The sequence below is a fragment of the Neovison vison genome, chromosome 14 (genome assembly GCF_020171115.1).
Source record: "Neovison vison isolate M4711 chromosome 14, ASM_NN_V1, whole genome shotgun sequence".
NCBI lineage: Eukaryota > Metazoa > Chordata > Mammalia > Carnivora > Mustelidae > Neogale > Neogale vison.
In genome coordinates this window covers 32,464,197-32,485,019 of record NC_058104.1, presented here as the reverse complement: position 1 = coordinate 32,485,019, position 20,823 = coordinate 32,464,197, and the positions used below count along the sequence as shown (strand labels likewise).

General features: G+C 36.4%; 1 protein-coding gene across 1 annotated transcript in view; it reads right to left on the bottom strand.

The window, feature by feature from the left end:
- Positions 1-20,823, bottom strand: part of LOC122895475 (phospholipid-transporting ATPase ABCA3-like) — a 169,910-nt gene that overhangs the window by 72,475 nt on the left and 76,612 nt on the right. The window contains exon 16 of the mRNA XM_044232902.1: positions 10,558-10,656. Coding sequence (XP_044088837.1) covers positions 10,558-10,656 — 99 coding nt within the window. The remainder of the gene's footprint in view (positions 1-10,557; positions 10,657-20,823) is intronic.

Sequence of the window (20,823 nt, the reverse complement as noted above, 5' to 3'; positions counted from 1 at the left end):
ATATCATATTTAAAGGGTCTATCCAACAAGAAAATCTAACAATTGTAAATATCTATGCCCCCAACATGGCAGCAGACAACTACATAAGCCAACTGCTAACCAAAATTAAGAATCATATTGATAAAAAAAGAAGAATCATATTGATAATGACACATTAATAGCAGGAGACCTCAACACTCCACTCTCAGTAATGGACAGATCAACTAAGCAGAATAACAACAAAGAAGCAAGAGCTTTGAATGGCACATTGGACCAGATGGGCTTCATAGATATATACAGAACATTCCACTCTAAAAAAACAGAATACTCATTCTTCTCACGTGCACAAGTAACTTTCTCGAGAACAGACCACAAACTGGGTCTCAACCACTATCAAAAAAGATTAAGATTATTTCCTGCATGTCATCAGACAACAATGCTTTGAAACTGGAACACAATCACAAGAAAAAATTTAGAAGGAACTGAAACACTTGGAAGTTAAAGACCATCCTGCTAAAGAATGATTGGGTCAACCAGAAAATTAAAGAACTTAAACAATTCATGGAAATCAATGAGAATGAAAACACATCAGTCCAAAACCTATGGGATACTGCAAAGGCAGCTGTATGGGGAAAATACATAACCATCCAAGCCTCTCTCAAAATAGTAGAAAAATCCCAAATGCGCAAGCTAACCTTACACCTAAAGGTGCTGGAGAAACAGCAGGAAATAAAACCTAAACCAAGCAGGAGAAGAGAAATAATAAAGATCAGAGATCAGTGAAATAGAAACCAGAAAAACAGTAGAGCAGATCAACAAAACTAGAATCTGGTTCTCTGAAAGAATTAATAAAATCAACAAGTCTCTGGCTGGACTTATCCAAAAGAAAGGAGAAAGGAGCCAAATTAATAAAATCATGAATGAAAAGGGAGAGATCAAGACTAACATCAAAGAAATAGAAACAATCATTATAAATTATTAACAGCAACTATATGCCAATAAATTAAGCAACATGGAAGAAGTGGATGCCTTCCTAGAAACTCATAAACTACTGAGACTGGAACTGGAAGAAACAGACAATCTGAACAGACCAATAACCTGTAACAAAATTGAAGCAATAATCAAAAACCTCCCAAAAAATAAAAGTCCAAGGCCAGATGGCTTCCCAGGAGAATTCAACCAAACATTTAAAGAAGAAATCATACCTATTCTTCTGAAGCTATTTCAAAAAATAGAAACAGAAGGAAACCTCCAAACTCTTTCTATGAGAACAGGATTACCTTGATCAAAAACCAGGCAAAGACCCCATCGAAAAGGAGAATTATAGACCAATATCCCTGATGAACATGGATGCCAAAATACTCAACAAGATGTTAGCCAATAGGATATAACAGTACATTAAAAGGATTATCCATCAGGATCAGGTATGGAATCCCAGGGTATAATTCCTGGGATACAAGTGTGATTCAACTTTTGTAAATCAATCAATGTGATAGAACACAGTAATAAAAGAAAAGAACCATATGATCCTCTCAACTAATACAGAAAAAGCATTTGACAAAACAGAGCATCCTTTTCTGATCAAAAATCTTCAGAGTATAGGGATAGAGGGAACATTCCTCAATATAAAAACTATCTATGAAGAGCCCACAGCGAATTTCATCTTAAGATCAGGAGCATGACATGGATGCCTACTCTCACCACTATTGTTCAACATAGTACTAGAAGTCCTGGTCTCAGTAATCAGACAACAAAAAGAAATAAAATGCATTCAAATTGGCAAAGAAGACTCTCTACAGAGATGACACAATACTTTATGTGGAAAACCCAAAAGGCTCCATCCCCAAAATACTAGAACTCATACAGCAATTTAGCAAAGTGGCAGGATAGAAAAATCAATGCAAATAAATCAGTTTCTTTTCTATACACTAACAATATAACTATGGAAAGGGACATTAAGGAATCAACTCCAATTATAATAGCACCAAAACCTATAAGATACCTAGGAATAAACCAAGCCAAAAAGGTAAGGGGTCTATACTCTAGAAACTATAGAACATTTATGAAAGAAATTGAAGAAGATACAAAAAGATGGAAAAATATTCTATTCTCATGGATTGGAAGAATAAACATTGTGAAAAAGTCTATGCTACCTACACTTTCAATGCCATCCCTATCAAAATACCATTGACATTTTTCAGAGAGCTGGAACAAACAATCCTAAAATCTGTATGGAACCAGAAAAGACTCCAAATTGCCAAGGGAATGTTGAAAAGAAAATCAAAACTGGAGCATCACAGTCCCTGACTTCAAGCTTATTACAAAGCTGTGATAATCAAAATAGCATGATATTAGCACAAAAACAGACACATAGATCAACGGAACAGAATAGAGAGCCAAGAAAGGACCCTCAACTCTATGGTCAACTAACTTTTGACAAATCAGGAAAGAATATCCAATGGAAAAAAAAAGACAGTCTCTTCAATAAATGGTGCTGGGGAAATTGGACAGCTACATTCAAAAGAATGAAGTTGTAGCATTCTCTTACATCATACACAAAATCTAAATGAATGAAAGACCTTAATGTGAGACAGGAATCCAACAAAATCTAGAGGAAAACATAGACAGTAACCACTTTAACACAAGCCACAGCAACTTTGTTCAAAACCCATCTCCAAAGGCAAGGAAAAGAAAAGCAAAAATGAATTATTTGGACCTCACGAAGATACAGAGCTTTTGCACAGCAAAGGAAACAATCACCAAAAGTAAGAGGCAACCCACAGAATGGGAGAAGATATTTGCAAATGACATTACAGATAAAAGACTGGTATCCAATATTTATAAAGAACTTCTCAAACTCAAACCCTCCCAAAAAATCCTGTCAGAAAATGGGAAGAAGACATGAACAGACACTTTTCCAAAGAAGACATAAAAATGGCCAACAGACACATGAAAAAATATTCACCATTAGCTATCAGGGAAATTTAAATTAAAACCACACTGAGATACCACTTTACACCAGTTAAAATGGCCAAAATTAGCAAGACAGGAAACAACATGTGTTGGAGAGGATGTGGAGAAAGGGGAACCCTCTTACACTGTTGGTGGGAATGCAAGTTGGTGCAGCCTCTTTGGAGAACAGTGTGGAGATTCCTCAAGAAACTAAAAATAGAGCTTCCCTACGACCCTGCAATTGCACTCCTGGGTATTTACCCCAAAGATACAGATGTAGTGAAAAGAAGGGCCATCTGTACCCCAATGTTTATAGCAGCAATGGCCATGGTCGCCAAACTGTGGAAAGAACCAAGATGTTCTTCAACGGACGAATGGATAAGGAAGATGTGGTCCATATACACTATGCAGTATTATGCCTCCATCAGAAAGGACAAATACCCAACTTTTGTAGCAACATGGACAGGACTGGAAGATATTATGCTGAGTGAAATAAGTCAAGCAGAGAGAGTCAATTATCATATGGTTTCACTTATTTGTGGAGTATAACAAATAGCATGGAGGACATGGGGAGTTAAGAGAGGAAAAGGGAGTTTGGGAAGTTGGAAGGGGAGGTGAACCATGAGAGATTATGGACTCTAAAAAACAATCTGAGGGGTTTGAATTGACGGGTGGGTGGGAGGTTGGGGTACCAGGTGGTGGGTATTATAGAGGGCACGGATTGCATGGAGCACTGGGTGTGGTGAAAAAATAATGAATACTGTTATGCTGAAAATAAATAAATTTAATTTAAAAGTAAATAAATAAATAAAAAGGGTGAAAAAACTCCAAAAAAAAAACTCTCAACAAAGTGGGCTTAGAGGAAACATAGGTCAACATCAAAAAGGCCATTTATTAAAAACGCAGAGCTAACATTATAATCAACAGTTAAAAATGGACAGCTTTTCCTTTAAGATCAAGAACAAGACAAGGAAGTTCATTCTCACTACTTTTATTCAACATAGGACTGGCAGTTCTAGCTGCATCAGTCAGAGAACAAAAAAAAATAAAAGGCATCCAAATTGGTAAGGAAGTCTTAAACTTCCATTATGTGCAGATAACCTAACACTATATATAGCAAACCCTAAAGACTCCACCAAAAAACTATTAGAATTGATAAATGAATTCAGTAAAGTCAGAGGATACAAAATTAATATACAGAAATCTGTATATTACAGATCTATATATATCCCTTACACTAATAATGAGGTAGCAGAAAGAGAAATTAAGAAAACAATCCCATTTTTGATCCCACCCAAAGTAATAAAATACTTAGAAATAAACTTAACCAAGGAGGTGAAAGACCTGTACTCTGAAAGGTATAAAAGACTACATTAAAAACCAAAGATGTACAATATATTGGCTAATTGAACATAATAAAAAATTATAAAAGAAAAAAAATTGAGGATGCAAACAGGTGGAAAGGTATTCCATGCTCACAGACTGAAAGAATTAATATTATTAAAATGTCAATACTAACCAAAGCAACCTACAGTTTCAATGAAATCCCTGCCAAAATACCATGACATTTTCCACAAAACTAGGACAAATAATCCTAAAATTTGTATGGAACCACAAGAGACCCCAGATAGCAAAAGCAATCTTGAGGAAGAAGAACAAAGCTAGAGGTATCACAATCCTAGATTTCAAGACATACTAAAAAGCTGTAGTAATCAAGACAGTACAGTACTGGCACAAAAGCAGACATGTAGGTCAATGGAATAGAACAGAACTGAATAGAAAGCTTAGAAATAAACCCACTCTCATATGGTCAATTCATCTATGACAAAGGAAGCAAGAATATACAATGGGGAAAAGACAGTCTCTTGAATAATGGTGCTGGGAAAACTAGACAGCTACATGTAAAAGAATGAAACTGACCATTTTCTCACACCATAAACAAAAATAAACTCAAAATGCATTAAAGACCTAAATGTAAGACCTGAAACTGTAAAACTGCTAAAAGAAAATATAGGCAGTAATCTCTGTGACATCAGTCTTAGGAACATTTGTCTAGATATGTCTCCTCTGGCAAGGGAAACAAAGTAAAAATAAACTATTGGGACAAACCAAAATAAAAACCTCTGTACAGCACAGGAAACAATAAAACAAAAAGGCAACCTACTGAATGGGAGAAGATAATTGCAAATGTTTTGTCTGATAAGGGTTTAATACCCAAAATATATAAAGAACTTAAACAATTCAACACCAAGGAAACAAAGTAATCCTATGAGGAGGGTCCAGGATTAAGATGGTGGAGGAAAGGGGGACCCAAAGCTTGTCTCCTCCCTTGAACACAGCTAGATAAATATTAAATTATTCTGGACACCCAAGAAATCGATTGGAAGTCTCAGAAAACAAAGCTTCACTTCTGTAAACAGTAAAAACAACTGGTGAAAGATAGGAACTGTGAAGAATTGATTCATGGGAGAAAAGAACCATGGGCACTGCACAGGGGAGGGAGCCCTGATAAGGGAGGTAGCAGGAAAGAATGAGAGAGATAAAGAGTGAAGGGAAAAAAATGAAAAGAAAAGACTGAAAACACACAGGAGACTGCACAAGAAAAGTTTTCCCCAAAACCAGTGAATGGGAAAAAGGAGAGGGCTTCAATACCACCAGTTTTTATAAACAGCACAGCACGGAGTCTGAAGCTTGGGAGGTCAGCGCCATAGCCAGGGTTGTGCCTGGTGGTCCTCCTAAGGGAAAGCAGGGTGGAGCCCCAGCCTGGTCTGAGGATCCTCTGAGTTGCACAGGGAGAAGCGATTCCCCTGGTTGGAGTGTATTTGGTAGAGTTGATATGGCCTCTACATGGGCAACGTCTCCTGTGGGCGCCACTGAGCTGTGGGATTCACCAGTAAAGGAACAAGACACCAGTTGAGGGTAGCAAAACCTGGCTATGTGTTAAAATTTACCAGACTGTTTTCTGGGACAAGCCAGTACTGGAGGGAGGCCCTCCCTGTGAGGATCAGCACCGTCCTTGTGGAGGGGGTTTCTGAAGTGTGGTGTTCTGAAACAGAGCAGTCCCTGAGATAAAACACAGGAGTACTGTACCACTTGGCAGGCAGACAGCTCAGTCAAGGATAGGGTGAAGGCAGGGATCTGACACAGGAAGGGTGACTCTTTGCACATCTCTGAGGGCTTCCTGAAGAGTTGTGGGCAGAATTTCCTGCTGGAGAGACAAGAAAGCTGGGCGAAGCCATTTATCTATCTATCATCCATCCATCCATCTAACTATCTGTCTATCTATCTATCTATCTATCTATCATCCATCTATTTATTTTGGGGGGAGAAGCCATTTTATGACCTCTTCCACCAGCAATGATCAACCTCAGTTTGCTAAACAGTGCCAAGTGGACAATGGAACTGCTATACCAAGCCGCACCCTGCTGAGCCCTCCTGGTACATCTCCACTAGGACAAATCCACCAAAGAATTGGAGCAGCAGACCCCTCACCCAGAAGACTAGCACAAACCTCTCCAAGCACCAACACTATTGATTATAGAATGTGACAAAGCTTCAGTTTTGTGGGAAACAGGATCTAGCTTCTTTTGGGTTTTTGTTTGTTTTCTGTTTTATTTTGTTTGGATACAGAAAGAACAATTTTTAAATTTTGTTTTATTGTATTTTTAAATTATTTTTTAATTTTTTATTTTTTCTTTCTTTTTTTTTCTCAAGACTGTCTCAACAAGCAGACCAAAACATACCTAGTTTCTTTTATTTTTTTTAATTAAAAATTTTTCTTTTCTTTCTTTCTTTCTGACCTCCAAAATGACAAGATGGAGGAATTCCCCCTAAAGAAAGACCAAGAAGATGTGATGGCTAGAGATTTAATCAATACAGATAAAAGTAAGATGTCTGAAATAGATCTAAAAAAATTATAAGGATACTAGATAGACTTTCAAAAGCATAGAAGACACTAGAGAATCCTTTATTACAGAGATAAAGGAGCTAAAATCCAGTCAAACCTAAATTAAAAATACAAACCCAAATGGATGCCATAACAACAAGGATGGATGAATCAGAAGAATGAATCCGTATTATAGAAGATATAACTATGAAAAAATGAAGTTTAAAAGAAGAGAGAAACAAAGGTAATGGATCATGAAGGTAGACTTATTAAAACGGAATAACATTCACATCGTAGGTGTCCCAGAAGATGAAAAGTGAGAAAAAGGGGGAGAAGGTTAATTTGAGAAAATTAGAGCTGAAAACTTCCCTAATCTGGGGAAGGATGCAGACCTCAAAATCTAAGAAGTACAGAGAACTCCCATTAAATTCAATAAAATATGGCCATCACCAAGGCATATCATAGTCAAATTCACAAATACACAGATAAGGAAAGAATCCTGAAAGCAGCATGGGGAAAAAAATTCCTTGGCCTATAAGGGAAGATGAATCAGATTTGTAGCAGGGCTGGTTCAATAGTCACAAATTCAATCAACCTGTTACAACACATTAATACAAGAAAGGATAAGAATCAAACGATCCTCTCAAAAGTTGCAGAAAAAGCATTTGACAAAAATACAGTATCCATTCTTGATAAAAACCCTCAACAAAGTAGGATAGAAAGAATGTACCTCAACATCACAAAGGCCATATATGAAAGACTTACAGTTAGCGTCATGATACTCTATGCAGAAAACCTAAAAGACCCCACCAAAAAATTGCTAGAACTAATACACGAATCCAATAAAGTCCAGGAAATAAAGTCAACATATGGAAATATGCTGCATTTCTATACACCAATAATGAGGCAGGAAAAGAGAAAACAAGAAAATCCCGTTTACTACAGCACCAAAATGAATAAGATACTTAGGAATAAGCCTAACAAAAGAAGTAAAAGATCTGTACTCTGAAAACTACAGAACACTTGTGACAGAAATTGAAGAGGACACAAAGAAATGGAAAAGCATTCCACACTCATGGATTGGAGAAACAAACACTGTTAAAACAACTATACTACCCAAAGCAATATATACATTTAATGCAATCTCTATCAAAATACCACCAGCATGTCTCAGAGAGCTAGAACAAACAACCCTAAAATTTGTATGGAAACAGAAAAGAGCCCAAAGAGTTAAAGCAATTGTGAAAAAGAAAAACAAAACTGGAGGCATCATGACTCCAGATTTCAAGCTATATTTTAAAACTATAGTCATCAACACAGTATGATACTGGCACAAAAACAGACATACAGTCCAATGGAACAGTAAAGAAAAGTCATAAATGGATTCATATGACTATATGGTCAACCAATCTCTGACAAAGCAGGAAAGAATATCCAATGGAAAAAAGACAGTCTCTTCAACAAATGGTAATGGGAAAACTGGACAGTCATATGCAGAAAAATGAAACTGGACCACTTTCTTACACCACATACAAAAATATATTCAAAATGGATGAAAGACCTAAATGGGAGACAAGAAACCATCAAAATACTAGAGGAGAACACAGGCGGCAACCTCTTTGACCTTGGCTATGGCTGAGAAATGGAAACAAAAGCAAAAGTGAAATACTGGGACTTCATCAAGGTAAAAAGCTTCTGCATAGCAAAGGAAACAATCAACAAAACTAATAGGCAGTCTACAGAATGGGAGAATATATTTGCAAATTCATATCTGATAAAGGGTTAGTATCTAAAATCTATAAAGAATGTATCAAACTCACCACCCCAAAAACAAATAATCAATTCAAGAAGTGGGCAGAAGACATGAATAGACACTTTTCCAAAAAGACATCCAGATGGAAGACACATGAAAAAATGCTCAACAACACTCATTGTCAGTAAAATACAAATCAAAGAAAGCCATGGTGAGATACCATATCACACCTGTCAAAATGGCTAAAATTAACAGTACAGAAAACAATAGATGCTGGTGAGGATGTGAAGAAATGGGGAACCCTCTTTCCTTTAGGTGGGGATGCAAACTGGTGTAGTCACTCTGGACAACAGTATGGAGGTTCCTTAAAAAATTAAAAATAGAAATACCCTATGATCTAGCTATTGTACTACTAGGTATTTACACAAAAGATATACAAATATAGATTCAGAAAGGCACAAGAACCCCAATGTTCACAGCAGCATTATCAACAATAGCCAAACTATGGAAAGAGCCCAAATGTCCTCGACTGATGAATGGATGAAGATGATGTGGTATATATACACAATGGACTATTACCCAGCCACCAAAAAGAATGAAACCTTGCCATTTGCAATGTGGATGGAGCTAGAGTGTATTATGCTAAGCAAAGTAAGTCAGTCAGAGAAAGACAAGTAGCATATGACTTCATTCCTATGTGGAATTTAAGAAACAAAAGAAATGAACATTTGGGAGGGGAAGGGGAAAGGAAAAAGAGGCAGGGAAATAAACAATAAAAGACTCTTAAGGATAGAGAACAAACTGAGGGCTGATAGAGGGAGGTGGGTGGGGGATAGGGTAGATGGGTGTGGGTTTTAAAGAGGGCACTTGTTATAAGCACTGGGTGTTGTATGTAAGTGTATTGGTTTCTATTCCAGAAACCAATATTGTGATATATGTTAATCAAAATTTAAATAAAGTTTTGAAAGAAAAAATATGGGCAGAGGCCCTAAATAGAAGGATAACCCAGATACCATGATGCTGGCCTACGGTTTTAAACTGTAGTTCCCAGTGGTAGGTAAAGCACCTATTGTGCAGTTAATGGCTTTAAATAGTATTGATTGATTCATTCATTCATCTGAGAACTATTTTGAGTATCTATTTTGTGACACCGTTTGTGGCAACAAGTATTGTCAGCGAACAAAACAGACTTGGTCTCTGTCTTTAAAGAGTTTGTTCTAGCTGTACTCACAAAGGAAGTTTCTCACTATAAATTTTCTCCCTATGTAGCTTGCCTAGAATAGACAAAAGAACATTTGCTTGAATAGCCAAGAGGCAATTTCTTATTATAAATTTTGCTTACTATAACTTATTTATCATAAATAAAGTGGCATTTTAATTAATAAAAGTTCTCTGAAAACCTAAATCATGTGAATAAATTACACCAAGTCAATTCTGAGACACTGACAATATTAAAACATTGAGTCTGAGAGAATGAAGTTTAGACATAGCTCTGTCATAACCTTACCAGAAAAAGGACATTTTGTGAAATCTTTTGAAGGATAGTCAGCCTATTTTGCCTAGTGACAGTCTGAACTCCCTTGACATATTCATTTTGAACTTTTTTCTTTTTACAGTGCAAGAAACCAAACAAATCATGTATCAGTTAAATTATGAAAACATGGTTAGGTTAAAGATTTTAAGTAATTTCTAGTATAGATTTCAAGTTAAATTAGTACTTTTCCTATGACAACATAGATATTCTTTTTCTTGACCTACTCTTAAACATCTACCACAAAGACACATGTATCAAGGCCCAAGCCCAAAATCTTTACATACTCTCAGCTGAACATATATAAATGCATTAACATAAAATAGTAACATAGTTGAAAAAATCCGTAACTGTGATTATTTCATTCCAATATGAAGAGGGTGGAGTTTGCTCTCCAACTGACATTTTAAGGGTGGAAATTTGTTATTGTGTTTTTTAAAGGTCATTATTACTCACTTATTGAAGACTTCTTCCATGGTAGTGATTGAAGCACCAAAGTTGGCAATGCCCAGCTCTTTTTGGTTTTTTTCCAGATCATTAATCAGAGCTTCAAACCTAAAAGGAGAGGAAGAAGAGAAGAAGGAACTAGCACTAGTCTAGATACATTTTCTTTCCTGCTGTTGTTCATTTTATATTCTTGTAAATTGAATTTTTAAAATATATGAACACTTTCAGTTAATACTTAATTTTATTTCCAAATGTATTCCTCCCTATTATTCTCTTAAAAGTTTTTATTGTATTATTGTATTATGTATTATGTATTTTATTGTATTATATATTCCTCCCTATTATTCTCTTAAAAGTTTTATTGGCGGGGGGGTGGGAGGTTGGGGTACCGGGTGGTGGGTATTATAGAGGGCACGGCTTGCATGGAGCACTGGATGTGGTGAAAAAATAATGAATACTGTTTTTCTGAAAATAAATAAATAGGGGAAAAAAAAAAAAGAGTGACCCTAACCCTAACCCTAACACTAACCCTGACCCTGACTGTGAGTCTGACCCTAACTTTAACCCTAAACGTAACCCTGACCCTGACCCTAACATGGGCCATGATGCAAAACATAACAATGACCTTAACCCTACAACTAACCCCTAACCCTAATGCTGACCCTGACCCTAAACCGGACTAACCCTAACCCTTAAACTAACTCTGATTCTCACCCTAACCCCATATTTTAACCCTAACCCTGACCCTATCCCTGACCCTGACCATAACCCTAACCCTGAACTTTGCGTAAACCGGACCCTGATCCTAATCTTTACCCTAAACAGAACCCTGACCCTGACCCAAGCCCAGGCCCTAACACTGACACTGACGCTTATCATAAACCTAACTCTGACACAGACCATGAGCCTGACCAGAACACTAACCCTAAAGCTAACCCTGATCCTGACGCTAATCAAAACCCAGAATCTAAACGTAAAGCTGACCTTATCCTAACCATAACCTAACCCTGACCCTGAACCTAACACACACACAAAAAAAGTTTTTATTGTGAAAAAATATAAGAAACATTACATATATTATTTCATCAATTCAAACAGCATTAAGCATATTCACAACCATCACCACCATCCACTTCCAAAACTATCTATCCTAAGATCCTAAACTAAAATTCTGTACCCATTAAATAGTAACTTTCTATTCCTTCCTTAAGCTTCACTTTTACATTGAGTTTTTTTTAGTTTTTTTTTTTTAATTTGAGTTTTCTACTGTAAGTGCATCCAATAAAATGGAATCCTTTTGTGTCTGACTTATTTAACTTAGCATAATTCTTTCTAATTCAAATCTCTTGTAGAATGTATAAGAATTCATCCCTTTTTAGGCTGAATAATAATCTTTGTATGGATAATACAACATGTGGTTTATCCATTTATTTGTGGGACATTTGAGTATTTTTTTTCCAATTTATTTATTTTCAGAAAAACAGTATTCATTGTTTTTTCACCACACCCAGTGCTCCATGCAAGCCGTGCCCTCTATAATACCCACCACCTGGTACCCCAACCTCCCACCCCCCCGCCACTTCAAACCCCTCAGACTGTTTTTCAGAGTCCATAGTCTCTCATGGTTCACCTCCCCTTCCAATTTACCCAAATTCCCTACTCCTCTCTAACGCCCCTTGTCCTCCATGCTATTTGTTATGCTCCACAAATAAGTGAAACCATATGATAATTGACTCTCTCTGCTTGACTTATTTCACTCAACATATGAGTATTTTTTATCATTTGGATTTTATGAATAATGCTGTTATGAGCAATGGTGTGCAAACACCTGTTCAAGTTCTTACTTTCAATTTTTGTTGGTATATACCTAGCAGTGGAATTGGTGAATCATGTGGTAAGTCTATGTTTAACCTTTTTAAAAAAAAAAAAAGATTTATTTATTTATTTGAGAGAGAGAAAGAGAAATGAGCAGGGGGGTAGGAGGCAGAGGGAGAAGGAGAGAAGCAGGGACTCCCTGCTAAGCTGGGAGACCTACACAGGGCTCACCCCAGGACCCTGTGATCATTACCTGAGCTGAAATCAAGAGTCAGCCACTTGTTCTATTCACCAATCTAATATATATCTATAGATAGATAGATAGATATAGATATACATATACATATATAATTTTTCTTTTTTTCCCACTTTCTTCTCCCCCTGGTTTTGGGTCTCTTCTGATTTGGTTAGTATATATTTTTATGGAGTCATTGCTACCTTTTTAGTATCTTGTTCCCTCATTCATCTGTTCTTATCTGGATAAAATGATGAGGCAGAAAACCTCACCACAAAAAAAGAACAAGAGGCAGTACCAATGGCTAGGGACCTAATCAATACAGAGATTAGTAATATGTCAGAACTAGAGTTCAGAATGATGATTATCAAGGTTCTAGCTGGGCTTGAAAAAAGTATGGAATATATTAGAGAATCCCTTTCTGGAGAAATAAAATCCCTTTTTGGAGAAATAAAAGAACTAAAGTCTAACCAAGTTGAAATTAAAAAAAAAAGCTATTAATGAGGTGCAATAAAAAATGGAGTCTCCTACTTCTCTTACTCAAAAATGAGGCAGAAGAGAGAATTAGTGATATAGAAGATCAAATGATGGAGAATAAAGAAATTAAGCAAAAGCGAGACAACTTCTGGACTATGAAGGGAGAATTCAAGAGATAAATGATACCATAAGATGAAATAGTATTAGAATAATTGGGATCCCAAAAGAAGAAGAAGAGAGGGGCAGAAGGGATATTGGAGCAAATTACAGCAGAGAATTTCCCTAATTTAGCAAAAGGAACAAGCATCAAAATCCAGGAGGCACATAGAACCCCCCTCAAAATCAATAAAAATAGGTCCACACCTTGTCATCTAATAGTAAAACTTACAGGTCTCAGTGACAAAGAGAAAAATCCTAAAAACAGCTCAGGACAAGAGGTCTATAACATACAACTGTAGAAATATTAGATTGGAAGCAGACCTATCTAAAGAGACCTAGCAGGCCAGAAAGGACAAGATACAAGGATATTCTTGTATCCTAGCTGGATCCCAGCTAGGCTATCACTGAAAATAGAAGGAGAGATAAAAAGCTTCCAGGACAAACAAAAATTAAAAGAATTTGCAAACATCAAACCAGCCCTACAGGAAATATTGAAAGGGGTCCTCTAAGCAAAGAGAGAGCCTAAAAGTAGTAGATCAGAAAGGAACAGGGACAATATACAGTAAGTCACCTTAGAGGCAATTCAATGGCACTAAATTCATATCTTTCAATAGTTACCCTGAGTGTAAATGGGCTAAATGTCTCAATCAAAAGACACAAGGTATCAGAATGGATAAAAAAACAAAACCCATCAATATGCAGTCTACAAGAAAATCATTTTAGACCCAGAGACACCTCCAGATTTAAAGTGAGGGGGTGGAAAACAATTTGCCATGCTAATGGACATCAAAGGAAAGCTGAGGTGGCAATCCTTATATCAGATAAATTTGATCTTAAGCCAAAGACTATAATAAGAGATGGGGAAGGACACTATATCATACTCAAAGGGTCTGTCCAACAAGAAGATCTAACCATTTTAAATATCTATGTCCCTAACATGGGAGCAGCCAACTATATAAACCAATTAATAACAAAATCAATGAAATACATTGATGATAATACAATAATTGTAGGGGACTTTAACACCCCTATCACTGAAATGGGCAGATCATCCAAGCAAAAGATCAACAAGGAAATAAAGTCCTTAAAAGACACACTGGACCAGATATATTATATATTATATATATATATAATATATATATATTATATATATATATATATATATATATATATATCAGATATATATCTGGACATCACAGATATATTCAGAACATTCTATCCCAAAGCAGCAGAATACACATTCTTCTTTAGTGCCGTGCCATGGAACATTCTCCAGGATAGATCACATCTTGGGTCACAGATCAGGTCTCAACTGGTATCAAAAGTTTGGGATCATTCTCTGCATATTTTGAGACCACAATGCTCTGAAACTAGAACTCCATCACAAGAGGAAAGTTGGAAAGAACTCAAATACATGGAGGCTAAAGAGCATCCTACTAAAGAATGAATGGGCCAACGAGGAAATTAAAGAAGAATTGAAAAAATTCCTGGAGGCAAATGAAAATGAAAACACAACTGTTCAAAATATGTGGGACACAGCAAAGGTGGTCCTGAGAGGAAAATATAGAGATCTACAGCCTTTCTCAAGAAACAAGAAAGGTCTCAATTACACAACCTAACCCTACACCTAAAGGAGCTGGAGGAAGAACACAAAGAAAGCCCAAATTCAGCAGGAGAAGAGAAATAATAAATATCAGAGCAGAAAGCAATGAAATAGAAAACAAAAGAAGAGTAGAACAATCAATGAAAGGAGGATCTGGTTCTTTGAAAGAATTAATAAGATTGATAAACCCTTGGCCAGACTTATCAAAAAGAAAAGAGAAGGACCCAAATAAATAAAATTATGAATGAAAGATTAGAGATCACAACAAACAAACAAAGAAATACAAACAATTATAAGAACAATTTTGAGCAACTATACACCAGCAAATTTGACAATCTGGGAATAAATGGATGCATTCCTAGAGACATATAAAGTACCAGAACTGAACCAGGAAGAAACAGAAACCTGAAAAGACCCATAACCAGTAAGGAGACTGAAGCAGTCATCAAAAATCTCCCAACAAACAAGAGCCCAGGGCCAGATGGCTTCCCAGGGGAATTCTACCAAACATTTAAAGAAGAATTAATACACTATCCTGAAACTGTTCCAAAAAATAGAAATGGAAGGAAAACCTCCAAACTCATTTTATGAGGTCAGCATTACCTGCATCCCAAAACCAGACAAAGACTCCATCAAAAAGGAGAATTACAGACCAATGTTCCTGATGAAGGAATTGGAAGGAATTAGATTCAAAAATTCTCACCAAAATACTAGCTAATAGGATCCAACAAGTCATTAAAAGTATTATTCACAACAAACAAGTGGGATTTATTCTGAGGCTGCAAGGTTGGTTCAACATCCACAAATCAATAAACGTGATACAATACATTAATAAAAGAAAGAACAAGAACCATATGTTACTCTCAGTAGATGCTGAAAAAGCATTTGACAAAGCACAGCATCGCTTCCTGATCAAAACTCTTCACAGTGTAGGCATAGAGGGTAGATTCCTCAATATCATCAAAGCCATCTATGAAAAACCCACAGTGAATATCATTCTCAATGGGGAAAAACTGAGAGCTTTTCCCCTAAGGTCAGGAACATGACAGGGCTGTCTACTGTCACCACTGCTATTCAACATAGTACTCAAAGTCCTAGCCTCAGCAATCAGACAACAAAAAGAAATAAAAGGCATCTGAATTGGCAAAGAAGAAGTCAAACTCTCACTCTTTGCTGCTGATATGATACTTTATGTGGAAAGCCCAAAAAACTCCATCCAAAACTGCTAGAACTCATACAAGAATTCAGTAAAGTGTCAGGATATAAAATCAATGCACAGAAATCAGTTGCATTTCTATATCAACAGTAAGACAGAAGAAAGAGAAATTAAGGAGTCAATCCCATTTACAACTGCATCCACAACCATAAGACACCTAGGAATAAACCTAACTAAAGAGGCAAAGAATCTGTATTCAGAAAACTATAAAGTCCTCATGAAAGAAATTGAGGAAGACACAAAGTGAAGGAAAAATGTTCCATGCTCATGGATTGGAAGAACAAGTATTGTGAAAATATCTCTGCTACCTAAAGCAATCTACACATTTAATGCAATCCCTATCAAAATACCATCAATTTTTTTCAAAGAAATAGAACAAATAATTCTAAAATTTATATGGAATCAGAAAAGATCCCCCATAGCCAGAGGAATGTTGAAAAGGAAAGCCAAAGTTGGTGGTATCATAATTCCAGACTTCAAGCTCTATTAAAAAGCTGTCATCATCAAGACAGTATGGTATTGGCACAAAAACAGACACATAGATCAATAGAACAGAATAGACAGTCCAGAAATGGACCATTAACTCTAAGTCCGTTAACCTTTGACAAAGCAGGAAAGAATGCCCAATGGAAAAAAGACAGTCTCTTCAACAAATGATGTTGGGAAAATTGGACAGGCACATGCAGAAAAATGAAACTAGACCATTTCCTTATACCACACACAAAAATAGACTCTAAATGGATGAAAGACCTCATTGTAAGAAAGGGATCCATCCAAATCCTTGAGGAGAACACAGACAGCAATCTCTTCAATCTCAGCTGCAGCATCTTCTTCCTAGAAACATCACCCAAGGCAAGGGAAGCAGGGCAAAAATCAACTATTGGGAATTCATCAAGATCAAAAAAGCTTTTGCACAGCCAAGGAAACAATCAATAAAACCAAAAGACAACTGACAGAATGGGAGAAGATATTTACAAATGACATATCAGATAAAGGGCTAGTATCCAAAATCTATAAAGAACTTATCAAATTCAATACCCAAAGAACAAATAATACAATAAAGAAACAGGCAGAGGACATGAACAGACATTTCTGCAAAGAAGACATCCAGATGGCCAACAGACACATGAAAAAGTGCTCCACATCACTCGGCATCAGGGAAATACAAATCAAAACCACAATGAAATACCACCTCACATAAGTCAGAATGACTAAAATTAACAAGTCAGGAAATGACAGATGCTGGCGAGGATGGAGAGAAAAGGGAACCCTCCTACACTGTTGGTGGGAATGCAAGCTGGTGCTATCACTCTGGAAAACAGCATGGAGGTTCCTCAAATAGTTGAAAATAGAGCTACCCTATGACCCAGGAATTGTACTACCAGGTATTTACCCTAAGGATACAAATGCAGTGATCTGAAGGGGCACGTGTAGCCAAATGTTTATAGCAGCAATGTCCACAATAGCCAAACTATGGAAAGAACTTAGATTTCCATCAACAGAAGAATGGATAAAGAAGATGTGCCACACACACACACACACACACACACACAATGGAATACTATGCAGTCATCAAAAGAAATGAAATCTTGCCATTTGCGACAATGTGGATGGAACTAAAGGGTATTATGCTTAGCAAAATATGTCAATTAGAGAACAACAACTTTCATATGAGCTCCCTGATGTGAGGAAGTTGAGAGGCAATGTGGAGGTTTTGGGGGGTAAGAAAAGAATAATTGAAACAGAATGGGATCAGGAGGGAGACAAACCATCAGAGAGTCTTAACCTCACAAAACAAACTGAGGTTTGCGGGTGCAGGTGGATAGGGAGAAGGTGGTTGGGTTATGGACACTGAGGAAGGTATGTGTTATGGTGAATGCTGTGAAGTGTGTAAACCTGGCGATTCACAGACCTGTACCCCTGGGGCTAATTATACATTATATGTTAATAAAAAATTTTAAAAATAATACTTAGATAACTTGACTTTAAAACAAAGACCATAACAAGAGACAAAGAAGCACACTATATAATCATAAAGGGGACAATCCCCAAAGAAGACATAATAATTGTAAATATTTATGTATCCAACATGGGAGCACAGAAATATATAAATGATTAATAATAAATATAAAGGAACTAATTAAAAATAATACATTAACAGTACGGGACTTTAACACCCCAAATACATCAATTGACATATTATCTAAACAGAAAATAAACAAGGAAACAAGGGCTTTGAATGACCCAGACAGACTTAACAGATATATTCAGAACATTCTATCCTAAAACAGAATACACATTCAAGTGCACAAGAAACATTCTCCAGAATAGGTCACATATTAGGTCACAAACAGGCCTCAACAAATACAAAAAGATAAAATCATACCATGCATATTTTCCACTACAACACTATGAAATTAGAAGTCAAAGAAAAGAAAAAAATAATCTGGACAGGGCACAAATACATAGAGTTTAAACAACATGCTACGAAACAATAAATGGGTCAACCATGAAATAAAATAAGAAATAAAAAGTACATGAAAATGAAAACATGATGGTCCAAAACCTTTGGGGTGCATCAAAAGCGGTGCTAGGTGGGAAGTATACAGCAATACTAGTTTACATCAAGAAACAAGAACAGTCTCAAATAAACAACCTAAATTTACACCTATAGGAGTTAGAGAAAGAAAAAACAAACCAAGCCTAAAGATAGCAGAAGAAGGGAAATAATAAAGCTTAGAGCAGAAATAAATGATAGAGAAGCTAAAAACAACAGTTCAATGAAACCATTCCTTATTCTATGAAAAAATTAATAAAATCGGTAAACCTCTCCCCAGATTTAACAAAAAGAAAAAAGAAGGGACTCAAATAAATAGAATCACAAATGAGAGAGGATAAATAACCAACACTACAGAAATACAATCTTTTTTTCATTAATCAATAAATTTTGTTCACTCTTCAAATTTTTATTTATATTCCAATTAGTTAACATATGGTATAATATTAGTTTAATGTGCAGGATTTAGTGATTTATCACTTACATAACAACACTCAGCATTCATCACAAGTGCACTCCTTAATACCCATCACTGATTTAACCCATTCTCCTGCCCACCTCTCCTCCAGTAACCCTCAGTTTGCTCTCTGTAGTTAGGAGTGTGTTTCTTGGTTTGCCCCTCTTTTGTTTCCCCCGCCATGTTCATCTGTTTGCTATCTTAAAATTCACAAGTGAGTGAAATGATATGGTATTTTTCTTTCTCTGACTTATTTTGCTTAGCATAATAACCTCTAATTCCATCCACCTCATTGGATTTCATTCTTTATGGCTAAGCAGTATTCCATTATGCACAAACACACATACACACACACACACACACAACCACCTCTTCACCTCTTCTTTATCCATTCATCAGTCAATGGACACCTGGGCTCTTTTCATATTTTGACTATTGTGGACATTGCTGCTATAAACATTGGGGAGCAGGTACCCCTTTGAATCACTATGTTTCTATTCTTTGGATAAATACTAAATACAATAGCTGGGGCATAGGGTTTTTTCATGAGCATTTTTTTTTCATGTGTCTGTCAACAATCTGGATGTCTTCTATGGAGAAATGTTTGTTCATGTCTTCTGCCCATTTCTTGACTGGATTATTTGGTTTTTTGGATGTTGAGTTTGTTAAGTTCTTTATAGAGCTTGGACACTAACCCTTTATGTAATATTTCATTTGTGAATATCTTCTCCCATTCCATAGGTTGCCTTTTAGTTTTGTTGACTGTTTCCTTTGCTGTGTAGAAGGTTTTTATCTTGATGAGGTCCCAATAGTTCATTTTTGCTTTTGTTTCCCTTTCCTTCACAGATGTGTCATGCAAGAAGTTACTGCAGTAGCTGCCTGTGTTCTCCTCTAGGATTTTGATTTCCATTTTGAATTTATTTTTGTTTCTGGTGTAAGAAAGTGGTCCAGTTTAATTCTTCTGTATGTGGCTGTCCAATATTTCCAACACCATTTGTTGAAGGGACTGTCTTTTTTCCATTGGGTTTTCTTAACTTTTTGTCAAAGATTAGTTGACCAGAGAGTTGAGGGTCTGAGTTCTCTGTTTCGTTGAACTATGTGTCTGTTTTGTGTCAGTACCATACTGTCTCAATGATTGGTATTCTGTAATACAGCTTGATGTCTAGAATTGTGATGCCTCCAGCTTTGGTTTTCTTTTTCAACATTCCTTTCTCTTTCCTTCTATTCTGAATGACAGTCTTGCTGGCTAAAGTATTCTTGGGTGTATATTTCCCCCCATTTAGTAAATTGACAATATCATACCAGTCCTTTCTGGCCTGCCAGGTCTCTGTGGACAGGTCTGCTGCCAGCCTTATGTGTCTACCATTATACATTAAGGAGCTCTTGTCCGAACTGCTTTCAGGATTTTCTCTTTATCTTGGTAATTTGCAACTTTCAATATAGTATGTCGAAGTGTTGATGTATTTTTGTTGATTTTAAGGGGAGTTCTTTGTGCCTCTTGGAGTTGAATGCCTGTTTCCTTCCCCAGATTAGGGATATTCTCAGCTATAACGTGGGTAAATAAACCTTCAGCCCCTTTTCCTACTCTTCGTCTATAATATTCATATTCACTTCATGGAATTGCCAAGTTCTTCAAATCTACCTTCATGATCTAATAGTTTTCTTTCCCTCTTCTTTTTAGCTTCCTTATTTCCCATAATTTTGTCTTATAGATCACTGGTTCACTCTTCTAATTTGTTCATCTTGTTTTTATGGT